Source organism: Cetorhinus maximus, chromosome 8 (assembly GCF_964194155.1).
Source record: "Cetorhinus maximus chromosome 8, sCetMax3.hap1.1, whole genome shotgun sequence".
NCBI lineage: Eukaryota > Metazoa > Chordata > Chondrichthyes > Lamniformes > Cetorhinidae > Cetorhinus > Cetorhinus maximus.
In genome coordinates, this window is record NC_135886.1 from 74,719,191 (window position 1) to 74,743,721 (window position 24,531).

The 24,531-nt window shown below is 45.5% G+C and overlaps 1 protein-coding gene across 2 annotated transcripts in view; it reads left to right on the top strand.

Moving 5' to 3' along the window:
* xpnpep2 (X-prolyl aminopeptidase (aminopeptidase P) 2, membrane-bound) overlaps window positions 1-24,531 on the top strand; it is a 157,862-nt gene that overhangs the window by 85,716 nt on the left and 47,615 nt on the right. For both annotated transcript variants that reach the window (XM_078547058.1, XM_078547059.1), the window contains 2 exons: window positions 11,593-11,674; window positions 19,565-19,760. In XM_078547058.1, coding sequence (XP_078403184.1) covers window positions 11,593-11,674; window positions 19,565-19,760 — 278 coding nt within the window. The remainder of the gene's footprint in view (window positions 1-11,592; window positions 11,675-19,564; window positions 19,761-24,531) is intronic.

The following is a 24,531-nucleotide window of genomic DNA, read 5'->3' on the forward strand; positions in this document are numbered from 1 at the left end:
GACAATGCCTTAAAGCAACACTTACTCACCAATAACCTGCTCACAGGTGCTCAGTTTGTGTTCTGCCAGAGCAACTTGGCTCCTGATCTCATTACAGTCTTAGTCCAAACATGGACAAAAGAGCTGAACTCAAGAGGTGAGGCAAGGGTGACATCAAGGCAGTATTTGACCGAGTGTAGCATAAAGGATTCTAAGCAAATTTGAAGTCAGTGGGAATCGGGGGGAAACTCTTCACTGGTTAGAGTCATACCTAGCACAAAGGATGATGGTTGTAGTTGTTGGAGGACAATAATCTCAGCCCCATTGCTGCAAGAGTTCCTCAGGGTAGTGTCCCAGACCCAATCATCTTCCGCTGCTTCATCAATGACCTACCTTCCATCATAAGGTCAGAAGTAGGGATGTTCGTTGATGATTGCACAATGTTCAGCTCCATTCACAACTCCTCAGACACTGAAGCAGTTTATGTCCATACACAATAAGACCTGAACAACATTCAGGCTTGTGCTGATAAGTAACAAGTAACAATCATGCCACGCAAATTCCAGGCAATGACCATCTCCAACAAGAAAGAATTTAACCATCTCCCCATGACATTTAACTGTATTACCGTCACTGAACCACCCCAACATCAACATCCTGGGGTGTTACCGTTACTGAACTGGACCAGCCATATAAATACTGGTCAGAGGCTGGGAATTCTGCAGCGAATAACTCACTTCCTGATTCCCCAAAGCCTGTCCACCATCTACAAGGCACAAGTAAGGAGTGTGATGGAATACTCTCCACAAAATCTGAGGCGTGTAGCTCCAACAACACTCAAGAAGCTTGACACCATCCAAAACCAAGCAGCCTGCTTGATCAGCACCCCATCCACCACCTTAAAGATTCATTCCCTCCATGGTCAGTGCACAGTGGCAGCAGTGTGTACCATATACAAGGTGCACAGCAGCAACTCATCAAGATTCCTTCAACAGCATCTGAAAACCCACAACCTCTACCACCTAGAAAAACAAGGGCTGCAGACTAAAGCAAAATACTGTGGACGCTGGAAATCGGAAATAAAAGCAGAAAATGTTGGAAAAACTCAGCAGGTCTGGCAGCATGTGTGGAGCGAGAAACAGAGTTAACGTTTCAAGTCCTGGTGACTCTTCTTCAGAGCTAAAGAGAAGTAGAAATGAGATGGATTTTATACTGTTTAAGAGGAGGTGGTGCATGTGGATCAAAATAGAAGGTCAGGGATAGGTGGGAGCTAAGGAGATATTTAACAAAGATGTCATGGACACAGGACAAAGGGAGTGGTAATGGTAACATTAAAGACTAAAGAAGTTGCTGATAGTGGCATAAAGGTAAGATAGCAGAACAAGGGTCAGTCCTCTGTGAAAGCAAAACATAAGAACAAGTGACAGATGGCCCTATGGGGGTCGGGGGAGGGAGCAGCGGCGGGTTGGGCTGCGGTGTTGGTGATGATCAGGGGGAAAATAAATAAATAAATAGAAGTAAAAATAAAATAATTGGATTTTAAAAGGGGTAAAAATGGGGGAGAGAGTTTATGGTCTGAAGTTGTTGCACTCAATGTTAAGTCCGGCTAATCGGGAGATGAGGTGCTGTTCCTCTAGTTTGTGTTGGGCTTCACTAGAACATTGCAACACACCAAGGATAGACATCTGGGCATGAGAGCAGGATGGTGTGTTGAAATGGCAAGCGACAGGAAAGTCTGGGTCATGCAGACTGAGCGAAAGTGTTCTGCAAAGTGGTCACCCAATCTGCATTTTGTACAATTGCACATTGTAGAGGAAATAGCATAGGGAGCAGCGAATTCAGTAGACCAAATTGACAGACGGTGAGGAGAGAGGAGGCAAAGGGGTAGGTGTTGCACCTTCTGCGATTGTATGAGAAGGTGCCATAGAAAGGGGATGAGGAGTTGGGGGCGATGGAGTAGTGGACCAGGGTGTTACGGAGAGAATGGTCCCTGTGGCATGCTGACATGAGCCGGCGGGGGGAGGGGGGTGGGGGGCGATGCAGGGGGGGTGCGGGTGGTGACAGGAAGATGTGTTTGGTGGTGGCATCATGCTGGAGTTGGCGGAAATGGCGGAGGATGATCCTTTGAATGCGGCGGCTTGTGGAGTGGAAAGTGAGGACAAGGCGGACCCTACCATGGTTCTGGTGGGGGGGGGGGGAAGAGGTGAAGCAGAGGCGTGGGAGATGGGTCGGGCACAGTTGAGGGTCCTGTCAACCACAGTGGGTGGGAAACCTCGGTTAAGGAAGAAGGAAGACATGTCAGAAGCGCCATTTTGGAAGGTAGCATCATCGAAACAGATATGACAGAGACGGAGGAACTGGCAGAATGGGAAGCAGGGTGTGAGGAACTGTAGTCGAGGTAGCTGTGGGAGTCAGTAGGCTTGTGATAAATATTGGTGGACAGTCTATCACCAGAAATGAAGACAGAGAGGTCAAGGAAGGAAAGGGAAGTGAGGGAGATGGACCATGTGAAGGTGAGAGAGGGTTGGAAATTGAAAGCAAAATCGATAAATTTTTCCAGGTCCGGATGAGAGCATGAAGCGGCATCAATGTACCGGAAAAAGAGTTTTTGGAGGGGGCTCGAGTAGGACTGGAACAAGGAATGTTCCACGTACCCCACAAAACGACAGGCGTAACTGGGGCTCATACGGGTACCCATACCCACACCTTTTATTTGGAGGAAGTGAGGTAAGTTAAAGGAGAAATTGTTTGGTGAGAGAACAAGTTCAGCCAGGTAGAGGAGAGTGCTGGGGGATAGGGATTGTTCAGGCCTCTGTTCAAGGAAGAAACAGAGAACCCTCCGACCATCCTGGTGGGGGATGGAGGTGTAGAGGAATTGGACATCCATAACGAAGAGGAGGCAGTTGGGGCCAGGAAACCAAAAATTGTTGACATGAGGTAGGGCATCAGAGGAATCACGAATGTAGGTGGAAAGAGACTGGGTAAAGGGAGAGAGAATGGAGTCAAGATAGGAAGAAATGAGTTCCATGGGGCAGGAACAGGCTGACACGATGGATCTACCAGGACAGTCCTGTTTGTGGATTTTGGGAAGGAGGTATAAGCAGACTGTGCAGGGTTGGGAGACTATGAGGTTGGAAGCTGTGGAGGAAAGAACTCCAGAGGGAATGAGGTCAGTGACCTCAAAACAATGGCTTAAAATTCGGTCATGGGGCCATGGTCCAGGGGGTGGTGGGAAGAAGTGTCTGAGAGTTGGCACTCAGTCTCTGAAAGGTAGAGGTCAGTATGCCAGACAACAACAGCACCAGCAGACATATGGGAACACCACCACCTGCAACTTCCCCTCCAAGTCACACACCATCCTGATTTGGAAGTATATCGTCATTCCTTCACTGTTGCTTGGTCAAAATCCTGCAACTGTGGTGAATGGAAATGTGCATGAGGTTACTGGTTAATTTGTAAGGATATATCATGTGAAAATACATTCACTGACATTGACCACTCATATGAAGCCCTTGAACCTCTCTGCATCCAGGTCCTCGAAGCTAGACTGCTGACACTGATTTGTGATGATTATCTGCTGGCACTGATTTGTGATGGTTATCTGCTGGCACTGTTTTGTGACGGTTATCTGCTGGCACTGATTTGTGATGGTTCTCTGCTGGCACTGATTTGTGATGGTTCTCTGCTGGCACTGATTTGTGATGGTTATCTGCTGGCACTGTTTTGTGACGGTTATCTGCTGGCACTGTTTTGTGATGGTTATCTGCTGGCACTGATTTGTGACGGTTATCTGCTGGCACTGTTTTGTGACGGTTATCTGCTGGCACTGTTTTGTGACGGTTATCTGCTGCCACTGTTTTGTGACGGTTATCTGCTGGCACTGATTTGTGATGGTTATCTGCTGGTGGTGATTTGTGATGGTTATCTGCTGGTGGTGATTTGTGATGGTTATCTGCTGGTGGTGATTTGTGATGGTTATCTGCTGGCACTGATTTGTGATGGTTATCTGCTGGCACTGATTTGTGACGGTTATCTGCTGGCACTGATTTGTGATGGTTATCTGCTGGCACTGATTTGTGATGGTTAACTGCTGGCACTGATTTGTGATGGTTATCTGCTGGCACTGATTTGTGATGGTTATCTGCTGGCACTGATTTGTGATGGTTATCTGCTGGCACTGATTTGTGATGGTTATCTGCTGGTGGTGATTTGTGATGGTTATCTGCTGATGGTGATTTGTGATGGTTATCTGCTGGCACTAATTTGTGATGGTTATCTGCTCCCTCTGTCTTCACAATGTCTACAGATTCCCTGAGGGAAGAAGACTCACTCCTCCCATCCACTTCCTGCACCAAGGCCTCTGGTGCTGCACGAGAGAATCTAGGGACACACTCTTCTCCCTGTTGTGCCATTTCCACTCCTCTTACTGATGAGATATTCTTCTGATTTTGTGACAGGGAAATTGTGTTTGACTAATTTATTTTAATTCTTTGAGGAAGTAACAAGCAACACAGATAAAAGGGAACCTGTAAATGTGGTGGACTTGAATTTGAAAAAGGCATTTGATAAGGTGCCATAACAAAAGTTACTACACAAAATAAGAGCTCATGGTCTAGGTCGTAACATGTTAGCATGGATAGAGGATTGATTAGCTAATAGGAAGCAGAGAAATTAGGTAAATGGGTCATTTTTGCGTTGGCAAATGTAACTTGTGGAGTGCCACAGGCATCAGTGCTGGGCTGCAACAATTTACAATCTATATCAATGACCTGGATGAAGGTATCAAATGTACTATTGCTTATTTGCTAATGACACAAAGATAAGTGGGAGGGTAAGTTGTGAAGAAGACATAAGGGCCCAAATTTTCACTCTCGGGTCAGGTGCACAGCGTCTGGACATTTTCCAACTCCACAAACGCCACCCAGGAGAAAGAGGTCAGAGGTTCAGATTTTCATTCAGGGGTTTGGATTAGAAGTCAGGCCCACCGCCCCCGGAACAAGTGCAGAGGCTGCCAGCTGCAGAGACAGGCTGGCCGGAAGGCCTGTCTCTGTGCACCAGCGCTTTAAAATTATTTTTAAAAATGAACAAAACATAAAACACCCCCTCCAGACCTCACCCCTCCACACACTCCCCATGCCACCTCATGCACCCACCCAATATGGTCCCCTCAAATACTATGCCATCTTATGCCCCTCTACTCATCCCCTATGGCCCCTCATGTTCCCCTATGTCCCTTTACCCACCCCCCCTATGGGCTCTCATATGCCCAATGCCAACACATGACCCCCACTCATCCCCATGATCCTTTCTAGTTCCTATGCCAAACTAGTGCTAATTCATGCACCCCACCCACCGCCCTTTGTGCTTACCCCCTCCATGCCAACTCACCTAGTATCCACCATACGCAAACCTCAGGAGCCATGCTGACATACAATAAGGTTGTGTGTCTATTTAAAATAAGACACTTTCATTGATTAAAAAAATATTCAATGCATTGAAATTTCTTCAACTAATCTCTTTTGAAAACAAACATTTCTATTCTAAACCACTTGGAGCTGTCATTCAAACTCCTCACTTAACAGACACCCCACTGTCATAATGGATTGTTGTGGATCAGTCATGCAGCACAAATCCTATAATTATAACCCTCTGGCTTATATCAACAAAAAGTGAAAGATCAAACACTCATTTATTTTTACACTTCACACTTTAAAATTTAAAGCCCAGCAGAGTTAAATCCCTTGACAGCTTTAACTGTTTCAATGAGCTTTGATGGTCTTTGACAGCTCCAATGAGTTTATGCACTTATTATGCACGGTCATGTTTGGTTTTAACAATTCCAAATGATGCCTTGCCTCTCCCAAAGGGTACCTTATTCTCCCAAAGGTGTCCGAGGACCATGTCCAAAGGGATACCTCTCCAACAGGGTACCCTGGCTATCCAAATGAACCCACAAGGTTCAGACCTTCTCCTACCAGGTCTAATCTGCACACTTCAGGTTTCCGTCGCCTACCTTACCAAAACCACACATGAGTGGAAGCAACTGCTGACTTATATAGGAAGCTGACTCCATGAGCGATGGATGTGTGATGTATAACCCATCTCTATTCCCCCAGCTGTGAAAATGACAGACGACAGGTTTGGGGTGGGACTTTTGGATTCAGGCCTCTGCTGGCATTTTTACATAGGCAGAGAAGCTCTCCAGCTGCACAAAAAATCAGGTCAAGGAGCCTGCAAAGTGATATAAATAGATTAAGTGAGTGGGTAAAACTTTGGCAGATGAAGTATAATGTGGGAAAATGTGAACTTGGCCATTTTAGCAGGAAGAATAAAAATTATTTATATTATTATTTAAATGGGGAGAGATTGGAGAACTCTGAGGAACAGAGGGATCTGGGTGTCCTGGTACATGAATCACAAAAAGTTAGTATGCAGGTGCAGCAAGTGATTAGGAAACAAATGGAATGTTGTCATTTATTCCAAGGGGAATGGATTATAAAAGTAGGGAAGTTTTGCTACAGTCGCACTGTGTGTTGGTGAGACCAATCATCACAGCCTGCAGTCAGTGTTAAGTGCACTGTTGGGTGGCTGCATGATTGGGCAGGGGACACAAAGTTATGAGGGGCTAGCACGGGCTAAATCCTGTCTGGTTCTGAAAGCTAGTCTGGACCTCTTAGAGGGAAGGTGCATAGTGGCTGGAGCAGGTGCTGGAAGTCATTTTAAATGTGATTTTGACATGGGGCACATTCAATAATGGCACAACATAGCAGAGAGCAGGCTCCAGGATATTACAATGCTGCACTGGAGACCTTGGTGCAGGAGATGGATAGGAGGAGAGATGTGATCTATCCACAAAGGGCCAGGAGGCCCTCCGGATAAATTTTGTGAAGGCAGTGGAACCAGATAGCCATGGTGGTCAAAGCCAAGGAGTCAAGCTCCAAGGACCTGGATGCAGCATCACAAAAAGTTCAATGACCTGACACGAGTGATCAAGGTCAGTGAAGGTATCTTCAAATGTCATATTCCATGAATTGCACCACAAGCCTCACACACTGCTCAATGTGTCACATGCCCATCACTCACCTGCTAACAATCTCTATTAGTCAAGTCTCATACCTCACATTCATAGCTTCACCTCAACCTCACACACTCAACACTGCTGCAAGCCTCACACCCACATCTCAAAAATTCACACTGCCAGTTTTTCAACCATAACAGCCACATTACTCCAACATGTTGCACCACAGTCAGCATCACATTTCCTTCTATATTACATGACAAGCTGACATATAACCAGAGGCAACATTACCTAACCAGCAGTGAAGGTGCATGACGGCATGTACTCACCACACTAAAGGGGATGGTGCAGGGCATCATTGGAGCAGCCAAGACTGAGGCCATGGTCAGTGGTGGGGCTGAAAGCATTGGAGAGGGCAGTGTGCTCCTACCAAATCCTCTTTCTCACATCCCACTTCCCCCTCATTCCACAATCACTTCTGACTTAAGGGGAGAATTTTCTCCCTGTCGGGCAGGCTAGTCAGGAGCAGGAGCAGGCGCAGGCGAGCACGGAGCCGATCGCTGCCCAAGATCGGCTGGTCACCACCATTTTACGTGGGCAGGCCAATTAAGGCCTACCCAGCATGATGTGCATCCAGACGCGCTCAGCGCTAGCTGTGTGGGTGGGGGGAGGAGGGAGGGTCAGGGCCTGTGCTCTTTCATGCATGCATGCGAAAGAGTGCAGAAGTCTTCCTGAGGCACGGAGATTAATTTCAGTTATGAAGATGGTTGAAATAAAGAAATAAAATTAATCAGACATGTCCCCTCATGTGACAGTGTCACATGAGCTGGGACATGTTTATGAATTTTAATAACAATTTTTATTTAACTAATAAACCCTTCATGAAACCTCATCCCGCCTGCGGATGAGGTTCCATGAAAAATATGAAGGCCGCCTGGGCTCTTTGTCTGCCCGCCAACCTTAAGGTTGGATGGGCAGCCCTGACAATTACTTTAATTAGATTATTAATGGCCTTAACAGGCCTTTGACAGTTCAGCGGGCGCGCAGCTGACTCCAGTGTGCACCCGCAGAACGGAAGATCAGAATGATGTGCAGTGACGTCAGGACGCACGCCCGGAGTCACCGCGCCTCACTTTACATGTCAATATGCAGGGCCCGTCCCTACACGCCGAACAGAAGATTCTGGCCATGGTGTAAGCATCCACCTTTCCGCCCCCACCCCTATCTCCTCAACAGAACCCTATCCTTGTGCCTTTCTCCTTTCAGATGCTCAAGAACTGCTACCTGACCAAGGAGTGGTGGAAAAGCAAGAGGTGGAAGACTGGAGGACACTAATGAAGAAGAAACACTGCCACTCACTCACTCACTCACTCAACTGCCATCTTAGATACTGATACTGCATGAAATGTAGAGGATAACTTAGTGGCAGGATCTGCAATGGAAGCTCAGATTGAAGTCATGCATGGTAAGCTTGCTGTCAGCCAAGCTCAGACTGCTGTCATCATGACTATGGATCAAAGGGGCTTGGCGAGTGTAACATCAGTCCAGCAATCTGTCTTTCAACACACTACAACAATTGTTGAGACACCACCTTGGTGGTGGGTGGGGGGGGGTGGGGGGGCGGGGGGGGGGGGGCTGGTGGTTGGTGGGGAGAGGCAGTGGCACTGTGAAGAATGTAACTGCTGTCCTAGGCATTCATCCTCCCAGTTATCTGGCTATTGCCTATCAGTCAGCCAACCCAGAATGCTGACATGGTGCAAGTTGAAGCTGGACCTTCTTGGGCCAGAGCTTTTTTTTTTATTCATGGGATGTGGGCATCACTGGCTAGGCCAGATTTATTGCCCATTCCTAATTGCCCTTGAGAAGGTGGTGGTAAGCTGCTTTCTTGAACCGCTGCAGTCCATATGGACTAGGTACACCCACAATGCTGTAAGGAAGGGAGTTCCAGGATTTTGACCCAGTGACAGTGAAGGAACGGCGATATATTTCCAAGTCAGGATGGTGAGTGACTTGGAGGGGAACTTCCAGGTGGTGGTGTTCCCATCTATCTGCTGCCCTTGTCCTTTTAGATGGTAGTGGTCGTGGGTTTGGAAGGTGCTGTATAAGGAGCCTTGTTGAGTTCCCGCAGTGCATCTTGCAGATGGTACACACTGCTGCTACTGTGCACCTGTGGTGGAGGGAGTGAATGTTTGTGGATGTGGTGCCAATCAAGCAGGCTGCTTTGTCCTAGATGATGTGAAGTTTTTTGAGCGTTGTTGGAGCTGCACTCATCCAGGCAAGTGGAGGGTATTCCATCACACTCCTGACTTTAGCCTTGTAGATAGTGGACAGGCTTTGGGGAGTCAGGAGGTGAGTTATTCACCGCAACTCCTCTTGTAGCCATAGTATTTATCTGGCTAGTCCAGTTCAGTTTCTGGTCAATAATAACCCCCAGGATGCTGATAGTGGGGGATTCAGTGATGGTAATACCAGTGAATGTCAAGACAAGATGGTTATTCTCTCTTATTGGAGATGGCATTGCCAGGCACATGTGTGTCACAAATGTAACTTGCCACGTTTAGCAGTCCAAGCCTGAATATTTTTCAGGCCTTGCTGCACATGGAGACGGAGTACCTCGGTATCTGAGGAGTCATGACTGCTGCTGAACATTGCGTAATCGTCACCGAACATCCCTACTTCTGACTCTATGATGGAACGAAGTTCATTGATGGATCAGCTGTAGATAGTTAGACCTAGGACACTGCCCTGAGGAACTCCCTAGCTCACTACCCTGAGAAGCTGTACGAGAGCATCCTGTAAGGCCATCTGTCATTTGCCATGGTTGCCTAAACATAGATGGAACAGTGGATAACCTCGAATAAAGGCATTGTGACTGTTGCCAGGATACCGGGCTTTAGTCTGCATGACACGCTGCTTATGGTCGCATATCAGCTGGATAATGAAGGAGTGAAAACTTTCATTTGTGGTCTCATAGTTAACATGCAACATCTGCAAAGTGACTTGCATGCAGTCCTGCACCATGGTGTAGCCTGCAATCCTCAGAAAGCCACATGCTCATTCCTTTTGCTTCTCTCTGGCAAGTAGGAATGAAATGTATTCAGCTGTCTTGAAACACAGTACTTCAGTGACCTTGCTTTTGCAACAGTGGACAAATAAGCAGTGCAACAGTTAATAACAGTGCAAAGAGCACCTGCCCCAGCCTAGAAGGAACAAAGCATAATAAAGTTCATGGCCCTGGATGCCTTAACAGCCATTGGTAATGTCATCCTCACCCTGCTCTGAGGCTGCAGCAGTTGGCAGGTTTCATTGAGGATACTTTAGTGAAGTGCAAACATCTGACATGCTTAGTTTGAGGTAGAAGAATTGCTCCCTAAACACACTAGCTGGATATTGTATCCTGCTGAGAGCCCTTCCCCCACTCTTCCTCCTCCCTTTTACAGAATCTTGACCTGCTCTGTGTCTTGCTCATTCAGTAGTCCAAGGGGGCACATACATACTACCACACACAAAACAAAAACAGAATTACCTGGAAAAACTCAGCAGGTTTGGCAGCATCGGCGGAGAAGAAAAGAGTTGACGTTTCGAGTCCTCATGACCCTTCAGCAGAAGGGTCATGAGGAAGCCAGACCTGCTGAGTTTTTCCAGGTAATTCTGTTTTTGTTTTGGATTTCCAGCATCCGCAGTAGTTTTTTGTTTTTATCATACTACCACACCGCTGTCTTGGAGCAAGTGGTTTGTGCAGAATCCTTGAAGTGTGAACAAAGTCCTTCAGCGCGTCTCACAACAGGTAGGCTTTAGCAACTTTGAACACCTCTAAAAGACACTAAACATTTTTTATAATTGCAGCAACAGCTGGTAGAAATCAATAAGTAACAACTCAAAAGTAATCAATGGTCCCTTTTAATCATGCTGGTAAGTGGGGTTCCTTTCTGCTGCTGAACCTGTGGTCAGCTGTGCGAGGTTAATAGAGGGTGTTTGGCACCCTGGTGTTAAATCAGCAATTGCATGCAGATGGATGTTACAATGTGCCTACTGTGCTGTGTATACTTCCAGTGGATGCTCCCTGTGTTTGCGCTCACCAAAATGGCATCCAGTGCAACAGAAGTGTCTGTGTGTATCATGGACACTATTTTGGAGGCAAATTGGCACTTGCAACACCACAAGCCAAGCACTAATGAGTTGAATTTCATGGCCTATTTGGCTCTCAAATGCTCATCTTCAGCTACATACAGTCCAGATGTGAGTTCTCTCTCATCTATATTTTTCACAGTTAATGCACATTTCTGGCTGTTGAGGCAAAATTAATTTACAGTATTTGGATTCCTAATGTGACCACACCACATGATTTAACTTCAAACGTGGATTACCCCTAGACAAATTAAAGGAAAAATGTGCAAAAGCAGTTGGTAGTTTGTAAAGTGCCTATTATAGCCATAAAGTGTTTTGTCCCCTCTCTAGGCCCATTTACATCACCTGAAGGTGAGTGTTCCTGACAGAAATCAATCTGTGCCAAATGAAAAAAAACTGCATCAGTTTTAGCAATTGTGCAAATATTACTTCTTATTAAAATAAACTTTTCTGAATATTTTCATCAGGGCTTTTCAACCTGCGAGGGAACGACATTCCATACAATCCTTTTTTCCAATCTTACACACTGTTGACAGTCGATTTCATCAGGTTTGTTTATCCCACAGCACAATTAAGTTCACTTGTACTGAAAAGAGCAAGAAACAGAAACTGTCTTAGGAAACTAAATTCCTAATAGAATTGCATTTTCCTGGATTGCCAATCAATTAAAAATTGGGAAAATGGCTAGAGACCATCGTCAAGGATGAAATTAATTTTCAGTTGGAGAAGCAAGGGTTAATAAGGGACAGCCGGCGTGAATTTGTTAAGGCAAATCACATCTAAATAACCTGACTGAGTTATTTGATGAAATAACGATGGTTATGGAGGAAATGCGACAGATGTTGCAGACATGGATTTTCAAAAGGCATTTGATAAGGAACCGCATAACATATCATCCATAAAATAGAAGCACATGGTAATTTGTGTACAAAATTGTCTAAGGAATAGGAGGCAGAGAGTAGTGGCCCATAACTTCAGTGCTCCCCAGCAATGAATTTGTAGGGTACCCCAAAGATGCGCTGGGGAATGCCTCTGGCAAGTTCCCAAGCAAGGGTTTGCATGGCAATTGCCCAGAAGTGCCAACTTCCTCTGGACAATTGCACTGCGCTGGGAACCATCTGAAAATGCAATTTAGATCACAAACTTCGATGGTTCCGCCGAGGTTATACCAATAGTTACCCAGAAAAAGTTAAAAGAATTAAAACCTCTTCTAACTTCTCGGTAACTATTATAAAGACTCAGACCGACCCCATGGGACTCCCCCCCTCACCCCTCCCCCAACAACCTCCGACAATCCCATCTCCTCCCCCCCCGACCTCTGAACCCCCCAGCCTCCTCCCGACCATTGATCTCCCCCCCCACCGACATTGGACCCCACCCACCCCTGGTCTCGGACCCCACCCCCGCAACCTCCGGTCACACCCACCGCCACCCTCCAACCAGACCTCAGGCCCCCGCCAGACCTCAGACTCCCGCCAGACCTCGGACCCCCCAACCTCCGGACACACACACGCACCCCCCCCACAGACCTCAGACCCTCCCTCCCTCCCCCCAACCTCCTGACACACACACCACCTCGACTCTGGACAGCCCCAACCCCCAAATCCTATCCACTTACCTTCCCTTGGCCTGTCAATTTCCCTGGCCCTGTAAATGTACCTGCTTTATGGCAGCTAGTGCTGTAAAAAAGGGGCTGTGGCCTCCTTGAATACACTGGAGCTGGACTTCACTGGAGCATCGGAAGTGGCAACACAATTTTCAAGACCAGGTAAGTGTGTATTTATTTCTTCTAATTTCTGCGGGCCAACACTTTCCGATGTTAGTCAGAGGTTACACCCCATTGTTTTTCTGACTGGAGAGAAGTATTCAGTGAGATCCTCCGGTGGCTACTATTAGAACCATTGTATTCTTCATTATATATGTGACCTGGACTTGGGTATAGGGAGTACAATTTTGAAGTTGTGGATGATACAAAACTTGGCAATGTAGTAAAGAGTGAACACAATAGCAGCAGACTTCAAGAGGGTATGTACAGAGTACTGAGATGGACAAACAAATAGTAAATGAAAGTGTGAAGTAATTCACTTTGGAAGAAACAACATGGAGAGGCAGTATAATCTAAATTGTATTACTGAGGCTAGTGCAAGAGCAAAGGAACCTCAGGGTGCATATTCCCAAACCTTTGAAGGTGGCATGACAAGCTGATAAGGCAGTTGAGGAAGCATATAGGATAATTAGCTTAGTAAATAAAATTATTGAATACCAAACAAGGAAGTGAGAAATCTTTAAAAATCTCCGGTTAGAGTTCAGCACAAGTAATTTGTACAATTCTTGCACCAATTAGACTAGAGAAGGTTAAGGGGAGGCCTTATTCAAAGGGAGGCATATTCAAAGTTAAGAAGGATCTGATAGAGCAAACAGAGAGAAACTACTTCTAGCAAGTGGGGCAGTAACCAGAGGTCAAAGATTGAAAATAATTAGTAAAAAAAGAAATTTCTTCACACACAGGGTTGATAAGATCTGGAATGCACTACCTGAAAGGCTGTTAGAATCAGATTCCATAGGAATTTTAAAAAGTCAATCGGAGATGTATAGGAATTGGATTAAGAGAAAAAGTCTGGTGTGTGGAACTAAATCTCAACTCATCATGCTGTCTCTCCTCAGTGTTCACTGCCCTCTTATCCTCCCTTAATTTCCCCTCTGTAAATATGGGTTGAGGAGTTTACACGGTCTCCCCTTTGATCTTGCTACATCCATTGTATTAACCATGGATAAGGCTTTCTCTGATCACTTCCTTGTATCACTCTCTGTTCATTCAAGTGTTCTGCCTTGTTACTTTTTGCTGTGCATGGCCAACTTGTTGCACTGCATTATCCCTTTAAGATTGGTACACAGTCACACATCATGCAGCGTAGCAGGAACATTGTTTATATCCACCTTCTATGTCCCAACCCCATCTGTATCTGTGACTGGAGAAAACTATCCAATAATTTACTTAAAACTGCACTTTCAAAACCCCAACTATCTAGCCTTTTCCCCTTCCCCCCACCATTCACCAAAACATTTCTGCAACAATTGATTTGCTCAACCGTACCCTCATCTACCTTTGGCGCCCCAGTTCCCAATAAATTCTCACCCTGGTTATTCTCCCAGTAAAGCCCTCATCTCTGCTCCTTTATTTTTTTTTGGTTTCAAATAGTTTACTGTATGTACAGAAATTGCTGCAAAACGAGTAAAATTTAATCTCGTGCCATAAGCTTTTGCTTCTTCAGCTTCTTCTGGGAAACCTTTTTCTTCTGAACAACCTCCTCCTCTGGTTTCGGAACAATCTGCTCCTTCTCAGTGAGGATCATCTCTATGTGGCATGGTGAGCTCATGTATGGGTTGATACGACCATGGGCACGGTAGGTCCGTCGGCGCATCTTAGGTGCCTTGTTCACTTGAATGTGCTCAATTACTAAGGAATCCACATCCAGACCCTTGAGTTCTGCATTGCTCTCTGCATTCTTTAGCATGTGCAACAGAAATTCTGCGCTCTTTTTAGGCCAACGACCTTGTGTCCATCGCCAGGCCTTAGCTTGTGCACACCTGCCAACTCCACCGTTGTAACGTCAGAAAGGGACACACTGCCTCTTAATCACAACATCCTTCAGGAACTTGGTCGCTTTGCGGATGTGCATGCCTTTGATGGTCTGGGCAGTCTCGCGAGTATTCTTGAAGTGCACTCGCAAGTTGGAGCCCCTTGCCTTGCATGATTGGTGGACAGCTTGTTTAGCAATTCACCAACAGATCTGGCTAGACCACATAAAGCATTATTGATCCTGTTCTCATTGGTTAAAACTGCTCACTATTCCAGGATCATCCTGGAATGCAACAATTATCTCTGGCTTGTTTTCTCTACTGCAAACTGTCTTTTTAAATGCCTCTCCCCTGTCCCCTCCACCCTCACCTCCAACAATAAGTACAAGGACCTCATGTCACTAAGGGTGAGACCATCCATTCAGCCAACTCTGGTGTTTCCCTCCCTTCCACCAGGCCAACTTCCTCTAAAACTCACCTCCTGCCCTAGCCCCGAACCTACATCTTTCTCTAGTTTCTCTCCTATCTCCCTCATACCTTCTCTGACCTTGTCTTGTCCATGAGACCCACCTCCTGCTCTCTTTACCCTATTCCCACTAAACTGCTGTATTTCATCCCTGGTTCCCATGTTAGCTGAGATTGTTAATGGTTCTCTCTCTTCAAATGTTGTCCTTCTCTTCTACAAAGCTGCCATTATCACTGCTCAAAAAAAAGCCCTTGTCCCTTCTGTCCTTGCAAAGTACTACCCCTTCGCCAACCTCACGTTCCTCTCCAAGGTAATTGAATGTGTTGTCACCTCACAAATTTGTGCCCACAGATGGCATGCTATGTGACTGTGACAAAGTAAGCTATCCCTCCTCATCCTTCTTGACCTGCCTGCAGCCTTTGATATAGTAGGCCACGCCATCCTCTGCCAACATCTCTCCACTGTTCTCACCTGGCTCCATTCTTATTTATCTAGTTGTGGTCATAGTATCACACGTAATGCATTCTCTTCCAGCTCCAGCACCTTAGCCCTGGTGACCTCCAAGGTTCTATCCTTGGCCCTCTCCTTTTTCTCACTGACAAGCTACCCCTCAGAGACATCATCCAAAAACACAGGTTTAAATTTCACATGTACACTGATGTCACGCAACTCTACATCACCACCACCTTTCACAACTCCTCCACTGACACAAAATTATCATACTGGTTGTCCGACATTCAGTACTGGATGAGCAGAAATTTCCTCCAATTAAACACTGGGAGGACTGAAGCCATTGTTTTTGGTCCCAATTATAAAATCCATTCCCTAGCGTCCAACTCCAACCCTCGTCCTAGCAACAATCTGAGACTAGACCAGAGTATTCATAACCTTGAAGTTATAAATGATATCAAGAAGAGCTTCTGTCCACATTGCCACACCATCATTAAAACCACCTATTTCCACTCAAAAACATTGTACAACTCTACCCTGCCTCAGCTCATCTGCTGCTCAAACATTCATCCCATGTCTTTGTTACTTCTCGCATTAACTATTACATTGCCCTCTTGACTGGCATCCCATATTGTACCCTCTGTAAACTTGAGGTCATCCAAAACTCTGCTGCCTAACTGTGTATTCTTACAAACATCAAGCCCCATTCACCCATCACCCCTGTATTCACTGACCTATGCTGGCTCCTGGTTAAGCAATGCGTTAGTTTTAAAATTCTCATCCGAGTTTTCAATTCTCATCCATCCATGGTCTTGCCCCCTCCTTATCTCTGATATCTTTTCCAGCCCCACAATGGTCTGAGATATCTATGATCATATAATTCTGGTCTCTTGAGTATTTGATTTTAATTACTTCTTCATTGGTGGCTGTGCCTTCTCAGCCCTAAACTCTTCAAAGCCTTTCTTAAACCTCTCCATCCCTCTTTCTTCCTTTAAGATCCTCTAATTTTGCCTTGTATGACTCGCTGCAAATTATGGCTTTATAAGACTCCTATGATGTACCTTAGGATGTTTTATTATGTTATAGGTGCTACATAAATACAAGTTTTTGTTGTTGTAATTTGTGCAGCTCTTTCAAAGAGCTGGCATAGATATGATGGGATGAATGGCCTGCAAGATTCTATGAGTTAAATGGGACAGAATGAGGACACCCCAATGCTCAGTTTGGCAGCAAGTAGCTGAAGTATAAAGGATGGAAAGCCCTCAGACTGATAAGTAGGTGATAGGTGCAGAGCTGAACTCATTCACAGCTGCCGTACGATAAGGGGAAATCAGCTAAGTTTTCCGTCCCTGCTTGGTGCTGGAAAGTGTGTGTGTATGGACACTGAGCGAGGTTAGGATCAGATTCAGCTGTTGAGCCAACTATGGATGAATAGTCTGCCAACAATCACTAAGCTGATACATGAAAAATGATCACCTAGGCAAGAAGTTGCTCAGCATCTCTGGGACTGAGTCTCAATATTTGCAGGAGAGGAATGAAGAAAAATGGAGGGGGAAGTAGCAGTTTAACAAAATGCACAACATTCTTCCTATATGTAATTTGCACACCAAAAATAATCAGATTAAACATTGCTTTAGTATTTAATATAAATGCTATTTTAATAATGTTGGATTTTGATCATTTTCACACTACTTGAAGTAGCATGTTCCAGTTAACACAGATGTAGTGTCTTTATCACAGTCTTTATCACAAATTCTGTCCATTTACTCCAATCACATAACTACTGCGAGCTGAATGGGCACATGGAAGCACTTATAATAGTCTCATTGGTACCTTAATTCAATTTTATGAATCTATGCCATCTGCTGCAAGCTGATTAACAGATAAGCAATCTCAATGATTGACACAGCTCTTCTCATTGCTGTGAAGGCTGCAAGAGTGTTCACATTTTATACAGCAGGATCCTTCCATCCAACTAAAGGAGGCACCTGGCAGACAAACCAGTCTGCAGTTCATACTTGAGTAAAGCAAATGACTGATACCATGATTGCCAAAGGAGACACCTTTATCACTTTCTAAGTGGAAAGGATACATCAGCTGGGGAAATACAGAACTTTTACCATGCGGAAGGCCTCCCGAGAGTTCAGGGTGTTAAAAATGGAACCCATATGGCCATCTGTTAGCCCGCATATTTGCATTCATAGAAAGGAATGCCGCAACTCGAGTATTCAAGTAGTTTGTGACTACAGGAATGTGATCCTGCAAGTTAATGCCTGTTATCCAGCAAGTCCCATGACATTATAAATATGTATAAAACCATGATGCCTATGATTATTCGACAGGGAATTAATGAATTGAGCCATGGAGATTCATGGCTGATAATCCCAGATAGAAACCCTTACATAGCAGTAGGATGCAAGTACTATGAGGCCTATGTACCAACCAAGTTACAACTGAATTCAAATTGAGATGCTGAACCCATGTTCATCCCTCTCTCAAAAAGAGTTTAACTGGTCATTTATCTCATCACTGTTAATCAGTCTGCACAAATTGGATGCCATGTTTGCCTGCTTCTTACTGCACTTCAAAAATAGTTAATTAACTGTGATATGCTTTGGGACACCCTGAAGACATGAAAGGATGAAAGGTACTTTATAACTACAAAAGCTTCCTACCACACACAATCCTAATCAACAAACACTGTCCACACTAAGGAGAAATAAAAAGATTAGTCTTTGTTATACTCTTTTAATTCCTTTGATACTAGTTCTATGCTCACATTTTCCATTGGTGACCCATGATGTGTACTTGTGACCAATTCCCTCCGGAGTGTGGTAACCAACTGTGATGGCAGATTGAGACTGGGTTGTGAAATTGTGCTGGAATGCTTGTGGCCTTGAAACTCTGGTTGCAGGATTATGAGATGTCTCTGCAACAACAAGAACTACATCTAACAATGTAGTGGCTGCCAATGCCTATCCATACTCTAACCCTTCATCAGTCATTTGAGGGCAAGGTTGGAGTTGGTGAACACATAAATATTGAGAGGAAATGCCTCACTTGACCCTTCTCCTGACATATTCCCCGATCCTGTTGGATCACCTGTGTGACCTACCTGACAGCAGTTCACATGGTCTTTCCCACATCGGCTAAGCCTAAAGTAACTGCTGCATTCAAAAACATAACCCAAAGCTGGCAGCAACAGGCTCTGTAAATGGATGCCCAAGGGCTCACTGACACTAATCACAGCGCTTGTGAGATAAAGTTGTTCTACTCTTGCTCACTGTGTAAAAGACTATCCAAATAGCACTGTGTTGCAGTTAAATTTAACTGTTAGTAGTCCGGAAATGAAGAAAATCAGTTTGCTTACTTACAAAAAAAAGTTGTAGTGATTAACAATTGAATTATTCCCATTTTCTTCTCATTCTGGATATTTTTATTAGCCTGCCTCCACCACTCTGATGCTTCAAACTCAGGTTTTGAGCACAGGACTGTCAAAGCATGCCTGTCTGGCTCACCCTTTCCTGCTTATGGGCGTGCATGCGGTATTTTATTGCTCATCCATCTCACAGTTAGTGCAGGAAGTATTAGATCAGCTTCAATCAGCATCTCCCTGATGAGCCTACATCATGACTGTTCCCCCCCACCCCCCACCCCCCTGGGTACAGACAAGGCAGCAAAATAAGCTAATTATTAATTTGACCTTTGGAACAGTAAATGTTTCCTGTCTCTGAATTGTAAAATTATCTCTGTGAACATCTATTGAAGAATATCATATATATGTAATAAAATATGTAAATATTGATGCATGGGTACCATAATTCAGTTATCTATAAAATAAACAAATACAAGATATTTACAGGAAATTACATACATGCTGTAATTCTGACAGGTTAAAACTAATGAATGGTGTATTCCGTCTGTACGTATGCATTAATGACCAGGTTGTTTGTGAATGATTCACGACTGCCTGCAGACATTAAGACATACTTGAAAACAGGTTGTGCCAGAGCTGAGTGCGTTCAACTGAAGGCCTACACAGATATCCGGCAAAATCTGCAGGATTATGTTAACGGGAGTGTCAAAATCTGGATCGGTCGGGAATACACAACCTATGGTGTCTATGAAGTCATTCCTGAGGTAAATTCAGAGCTTTGCAATAAAATCTAAAAACACCATTCCACATATTCTTTCTACTTCCTGCCTCAGTTTAAAAGAAAATCAAGACCCTCTGATCAGTTTCCTAATCATAGCCCATTCTTTTCCAGAATTCAGTTCCTTACTGCCAAAACCTTTGGCTTTAAAACCCAAAGTTGTTGCTACATTTTGGATTGGTCAGAACTCAGACAGTCCACTCAACTTGACTTTGGCTCATATTTCCCATTTTTGGTCATTTTAGTGAGAAATATTAAATGCAAGTATAAAGCGTAGGTCACTGTTTCAAACTCATCTGTTTTGTTAAGATAAAAAAATGGAGAAAAATATGGTCTGCAGTCACAACTCTGAGATCTGCCTCTTCTACCTTTTTCAACTTTGGTGATGTCCTACAGAATGGGTCCCATAAAAACATAAGCAATAGGAGGAGTAGGTTATTTGGGCTATCGAGCCTGCTCTGCCATTCAGTAAAATCATGGCTGATCTGATTTTGGCCTTAACTCCACTTTCCTATCTGCCCCTCATAATCTTTGACTCCCCTGTCAATCTAAATTCTGTTAACTCAGCCTTGAATATATTCAATGATCCAGCCTCTCTGCCCTCAGAAGAAATTCTTCCTCTGTCGAAAATGGGTGACCCCTTATTTTAAAATTGTGACCCCTAGTTCTAGACCAGGAGGCCTTGTGGTGCAATGGGTAGCGTCCCTTTGAAGCATTGGGCTCAACCCCCCTCCAGGACTTGATGGCCAAGGAAGGAGCATTCATAACGTGGCCAAACAGATTGATCATCTGGGGAGGGTAAAGGTAGGGATGACTTTGGATTTGGGGTGTGTCGGTGTTGCCTCAGGTGTGCTCAGTTCACTACAAAAGAAAGTCTCCCCCAGCCCTTGCCTGACATCATAAAATACTGGTGAGGGAAGGATGAGGCCTATTCAAGGGGCCTCAATCAGCCCAAAGGCAGGCAGGCCACCAAAGCCACCCCTCCCCTCTACCCCCATAAAATTTCAGACAGACTGAAGGCGGGCAGGTAGGTGACAGGAAGGCCACCTGTTGAATTTTACATGAGCCCCTGCCTTCAAACCTGCCAGCGAGCAGTGTAAAATCCAGTCCTGGTTCTCTTACACCTCATTATCTTCATCTGCTGAGCAAGTTGGGCAGTGAAGGAGCTTTCCAAAATTCCTATATATTTAATGTATCCCACAGTTAACATCAATGTGAACAACTGTGCTGAAACATGCAATGGTGTCTGGTTTTTTTTCAGCTGACAAACAGAGAAAGAAAACAGTCTCATGTTAACATAACTCAAAATATGTTGTGACTAATCGAGATATAGTTAGCCATTTGAAGAGTCTACAGTTACAAGCTGGGTCTCAAACCTTTTGCAGTAGAGTAATATTTAATTATATTAGTGGAATGAGACTTTGCACCTCAAAACAGAACATTTTAGTTTTGAAAGTCCACAGAAGTCGCAACCTTCTACATTTTACCAAGTTTATCAATTTGAAAAGTGGAATTAGCTGTGAACTATGGAAGGCTTATCTGAAGCAGGATTTAGTCCTTCCTATATTATCTCAACCATACTAATACTCTCCTGATTTTCCCATTTTTACCCTCTGCAAGCTAAAACTTGGTCAGAATATTGCAGCCAGATCTTACCTACAAAAGATCCTGCATTTCAATTGCCCATGTTTTCTAAGTTCACTGGCTCCAAGTGCCCCAGTAACTTGACACCAAGGGCAGAATGCTTCTCTCAACAGGCGGGCACACGCCCGACCCGAACGAGTGTAAAATGATGCATGATGACGTCGGGCGAGCATCTCGACGTCATCACGCATTCGTGTGATATTTCAATCAACAGGCACGCATGGGAGTCGGCAGTGCGCCCGCCGATTGTTAGATGACCTACTAAGGCCCTTAATCAATTAATTGACTCGAATTTTTCGCTGCCCATCCAACCATGCGGTTGGTGAGTGGGTGAAAAGGCCAAGCGGCCTTTGCATTTTTGGCAAAACCTCATCCACGGGCTGGCTGATGTTTCAACCAGTGATTTAAAAAAATTAAAATCTTTTAACACCCATGTTTAACATGTCCCTGCTCATGTGCCAGAGTCACATGAAGGGACATGTTTTCATTATTTTTAATATCTTTATTTTTATTGTTAAAAATCGCCAGTTCCCTGAGGCAGCTCTGCGCCTCAGGGAGCTTTTACTGCGTGCACCCCCATGCATGCGCACATTTCCACGCTCACGCTCCGCCCGCCCCCACTCCAGCAGTGCTGCAGTGCGTGTTTCACATTGGCTGGCTGTTAATTGGTTAGCCAGCGTGAAATCCATGTCGGGGCCTGATCGCGGGCACCCCAATGAGGGCAAAATCTGCCCCAAGATTCCTGTCTTCACATCTGAAACCTATCTGTGCTTTTGACTCATTTAGCTTGGTGATTTCCTCCAGTCATACATGCAAGCACCCTCCGTTCCTCTCATTTCTCATTCCTCATGCAATGCGTTACACTATCGATTATCCCAGTTTCAGTTTTTAGCCCTGCTCTGTCAATTTCCTGGCTTTACTTTCAATTACTTCTTCGAAACCCTTCTTTTTTTAGTCATTGATGTAAATGGAGTTTCCGTCAAAGTTACAGCAGTATAGAGGTACAAGCACCAAGAATATGTTCCACACTCTTCCCCTTCCAGGTCAGCATCCAATTTTCCCCCCTTAATACTAAGTGCCTTCAATGATCATCTTATACAAAAAGCACGTATAGTTGTTATCCTGCAAGTATATATCTAACAGCTCATGATCAAGAATGTTCAATCTTCCAACTAGCAATCAAACATGTGATCAAATGAGTAATGGATGCTCAGAGAACAATAATTTCTGTTTGCTTAATGGCACAGCCTCGACCTATGTCTTTCTGTAATTTCTCTTTTAAATTCAGACCCACTTCATGCTCTCTTTACCCTATTTCTACTAAACTGCTGACCACTTTCCTTCTTGGTTCCCATGTTATCCAATGTTGTAAATGGATCTCTTTCCTTAGATACTATCCCCGTTTCTTTCAAAATGGCTGTCATCACCCCCCCCCCCCCCCCCCCCAAGCCCCCCTAGCCCCCCTGCCCCGCCCCCACTCAGGGCATCTGCTTTCAGCCCCTCTTTTCTTGTAAACTGCTAGTCTATTGACAACCTCTCCTCCCTTTCCAAAATCTTTGAACCTAGGCTGTGCCCTCTGAGCTCCAGGGTATCGTATTGATGTCCCAAAGGTGAGCTGGGGAAACACGCCCCTCACACCCCCCTACCCTCCCACCGCTACCTTGGAAGTTCACAGGAAAGATTTGCACAGCAATTGCCCAGCAGAAGTGCAAACTTCCTTGGAGCTCTGCACTGGGATCCATCAGAAAATGCAATTTAAATTGCAAACTTCAGATGGGTTATATCAATAGTTGCCCAGAAAAAGTTAGAAGAATTAAAACCTCTTCTAATTTCGGGGTAACTATTGCACTGTCACACATTGACCCCCTTTGGGTCTACCCCCCCCCCCCCCCCCCCCCCCGCACCCCCCACACCACCAAACCCCTCAGGAGACTACCCCCATGCCTCCACCTGTCCCCTCCACAGAAATCCCCACCACCTCAACTACCCGCTCCATGGGACTCCCCCTCCGGCCCCTGGAGCTACACACCCTGACAGGAACTCCCCACCCTGATGGGGCTTCTTTCTCCTACACTCCCCCTTCACCCCCCACCCCTGCGCCAGGCCTGACTTTCACCTTCAGGCACCCCGAGGCATGACCCCACCCCACTCTCCTGAGGCCTGACCGACATACCACCCCACTCGAGGACTAGCCCAGCCCAGCCCGGCCCAACCCAACCAAACGCCACCAAGGTCTGGCTGAACCTTCCCCCCCTTCCCCCAAGGCCTGACCCGACACCCCCCCGCCACTAGGCCCGACCCAACCCGACCCCCTTCCCTCTTCCGAGGCTCAATCCCCACCCCCGGAAAGGCTGAAACCGATCCAAAGCCTTCCCCTCCACTGGGCCCTGCCTGACCCAACCCAGTCCCCAACCCAAACCCCTCCCCCTCACCAAGGCACGACCGAACCCAACCCCTTTCCCCCTCCATCCGACCTGACCCGACCCGACCCCCCTCCACTCCAATTCCCAATGCCACTATATTCCTAAGATGCCCCTTGAGGACATTATCTGAGCACATGGGATCAGCTTCCACGAGAATGTTGAAGACATCACCACTGTCTCTCATTGTCGGCAATATATAAAACCAAAATACTGCAGATGTTGAGAATCTGAAATTAAAGCAGAAAATGCTGGAAAAACTCAGCAGGTCTGGCACCATCTGTTGAGGGAGAAACAGAGTTAATGTTTCGGGCCCTTATGACTTCTTCAGAGCCCAATGCCGCTATGCCCCAGCTCTGAAGAAGAGTCATCTCTCTCCTCAGATGCTGCCAGACCTATGTAAAAGCAAGTTGTTGTTGGTATTGAACAATGGATTTGTATTAGCTCACACACCTGCCAAATGCAAGGCCCAATAATTCCCATGTCATTTTTGTGAGACACATGGCAGAATATCCCGGGGGTGGCGGCAGACAGCTCATGGCCCCCAGAAGTAAAGTCAGCGTGGAGCCGACCCGCTCCACGCCAGCCTGTTCCGCAGCCATAACACATTGTGGGCGGGCTAAACAGGGACAATGTGGGACTTCCGCCCCTCACTGAGGAAGAAGTCCTGCCCTCAGGAGCTGCCAGCCAATC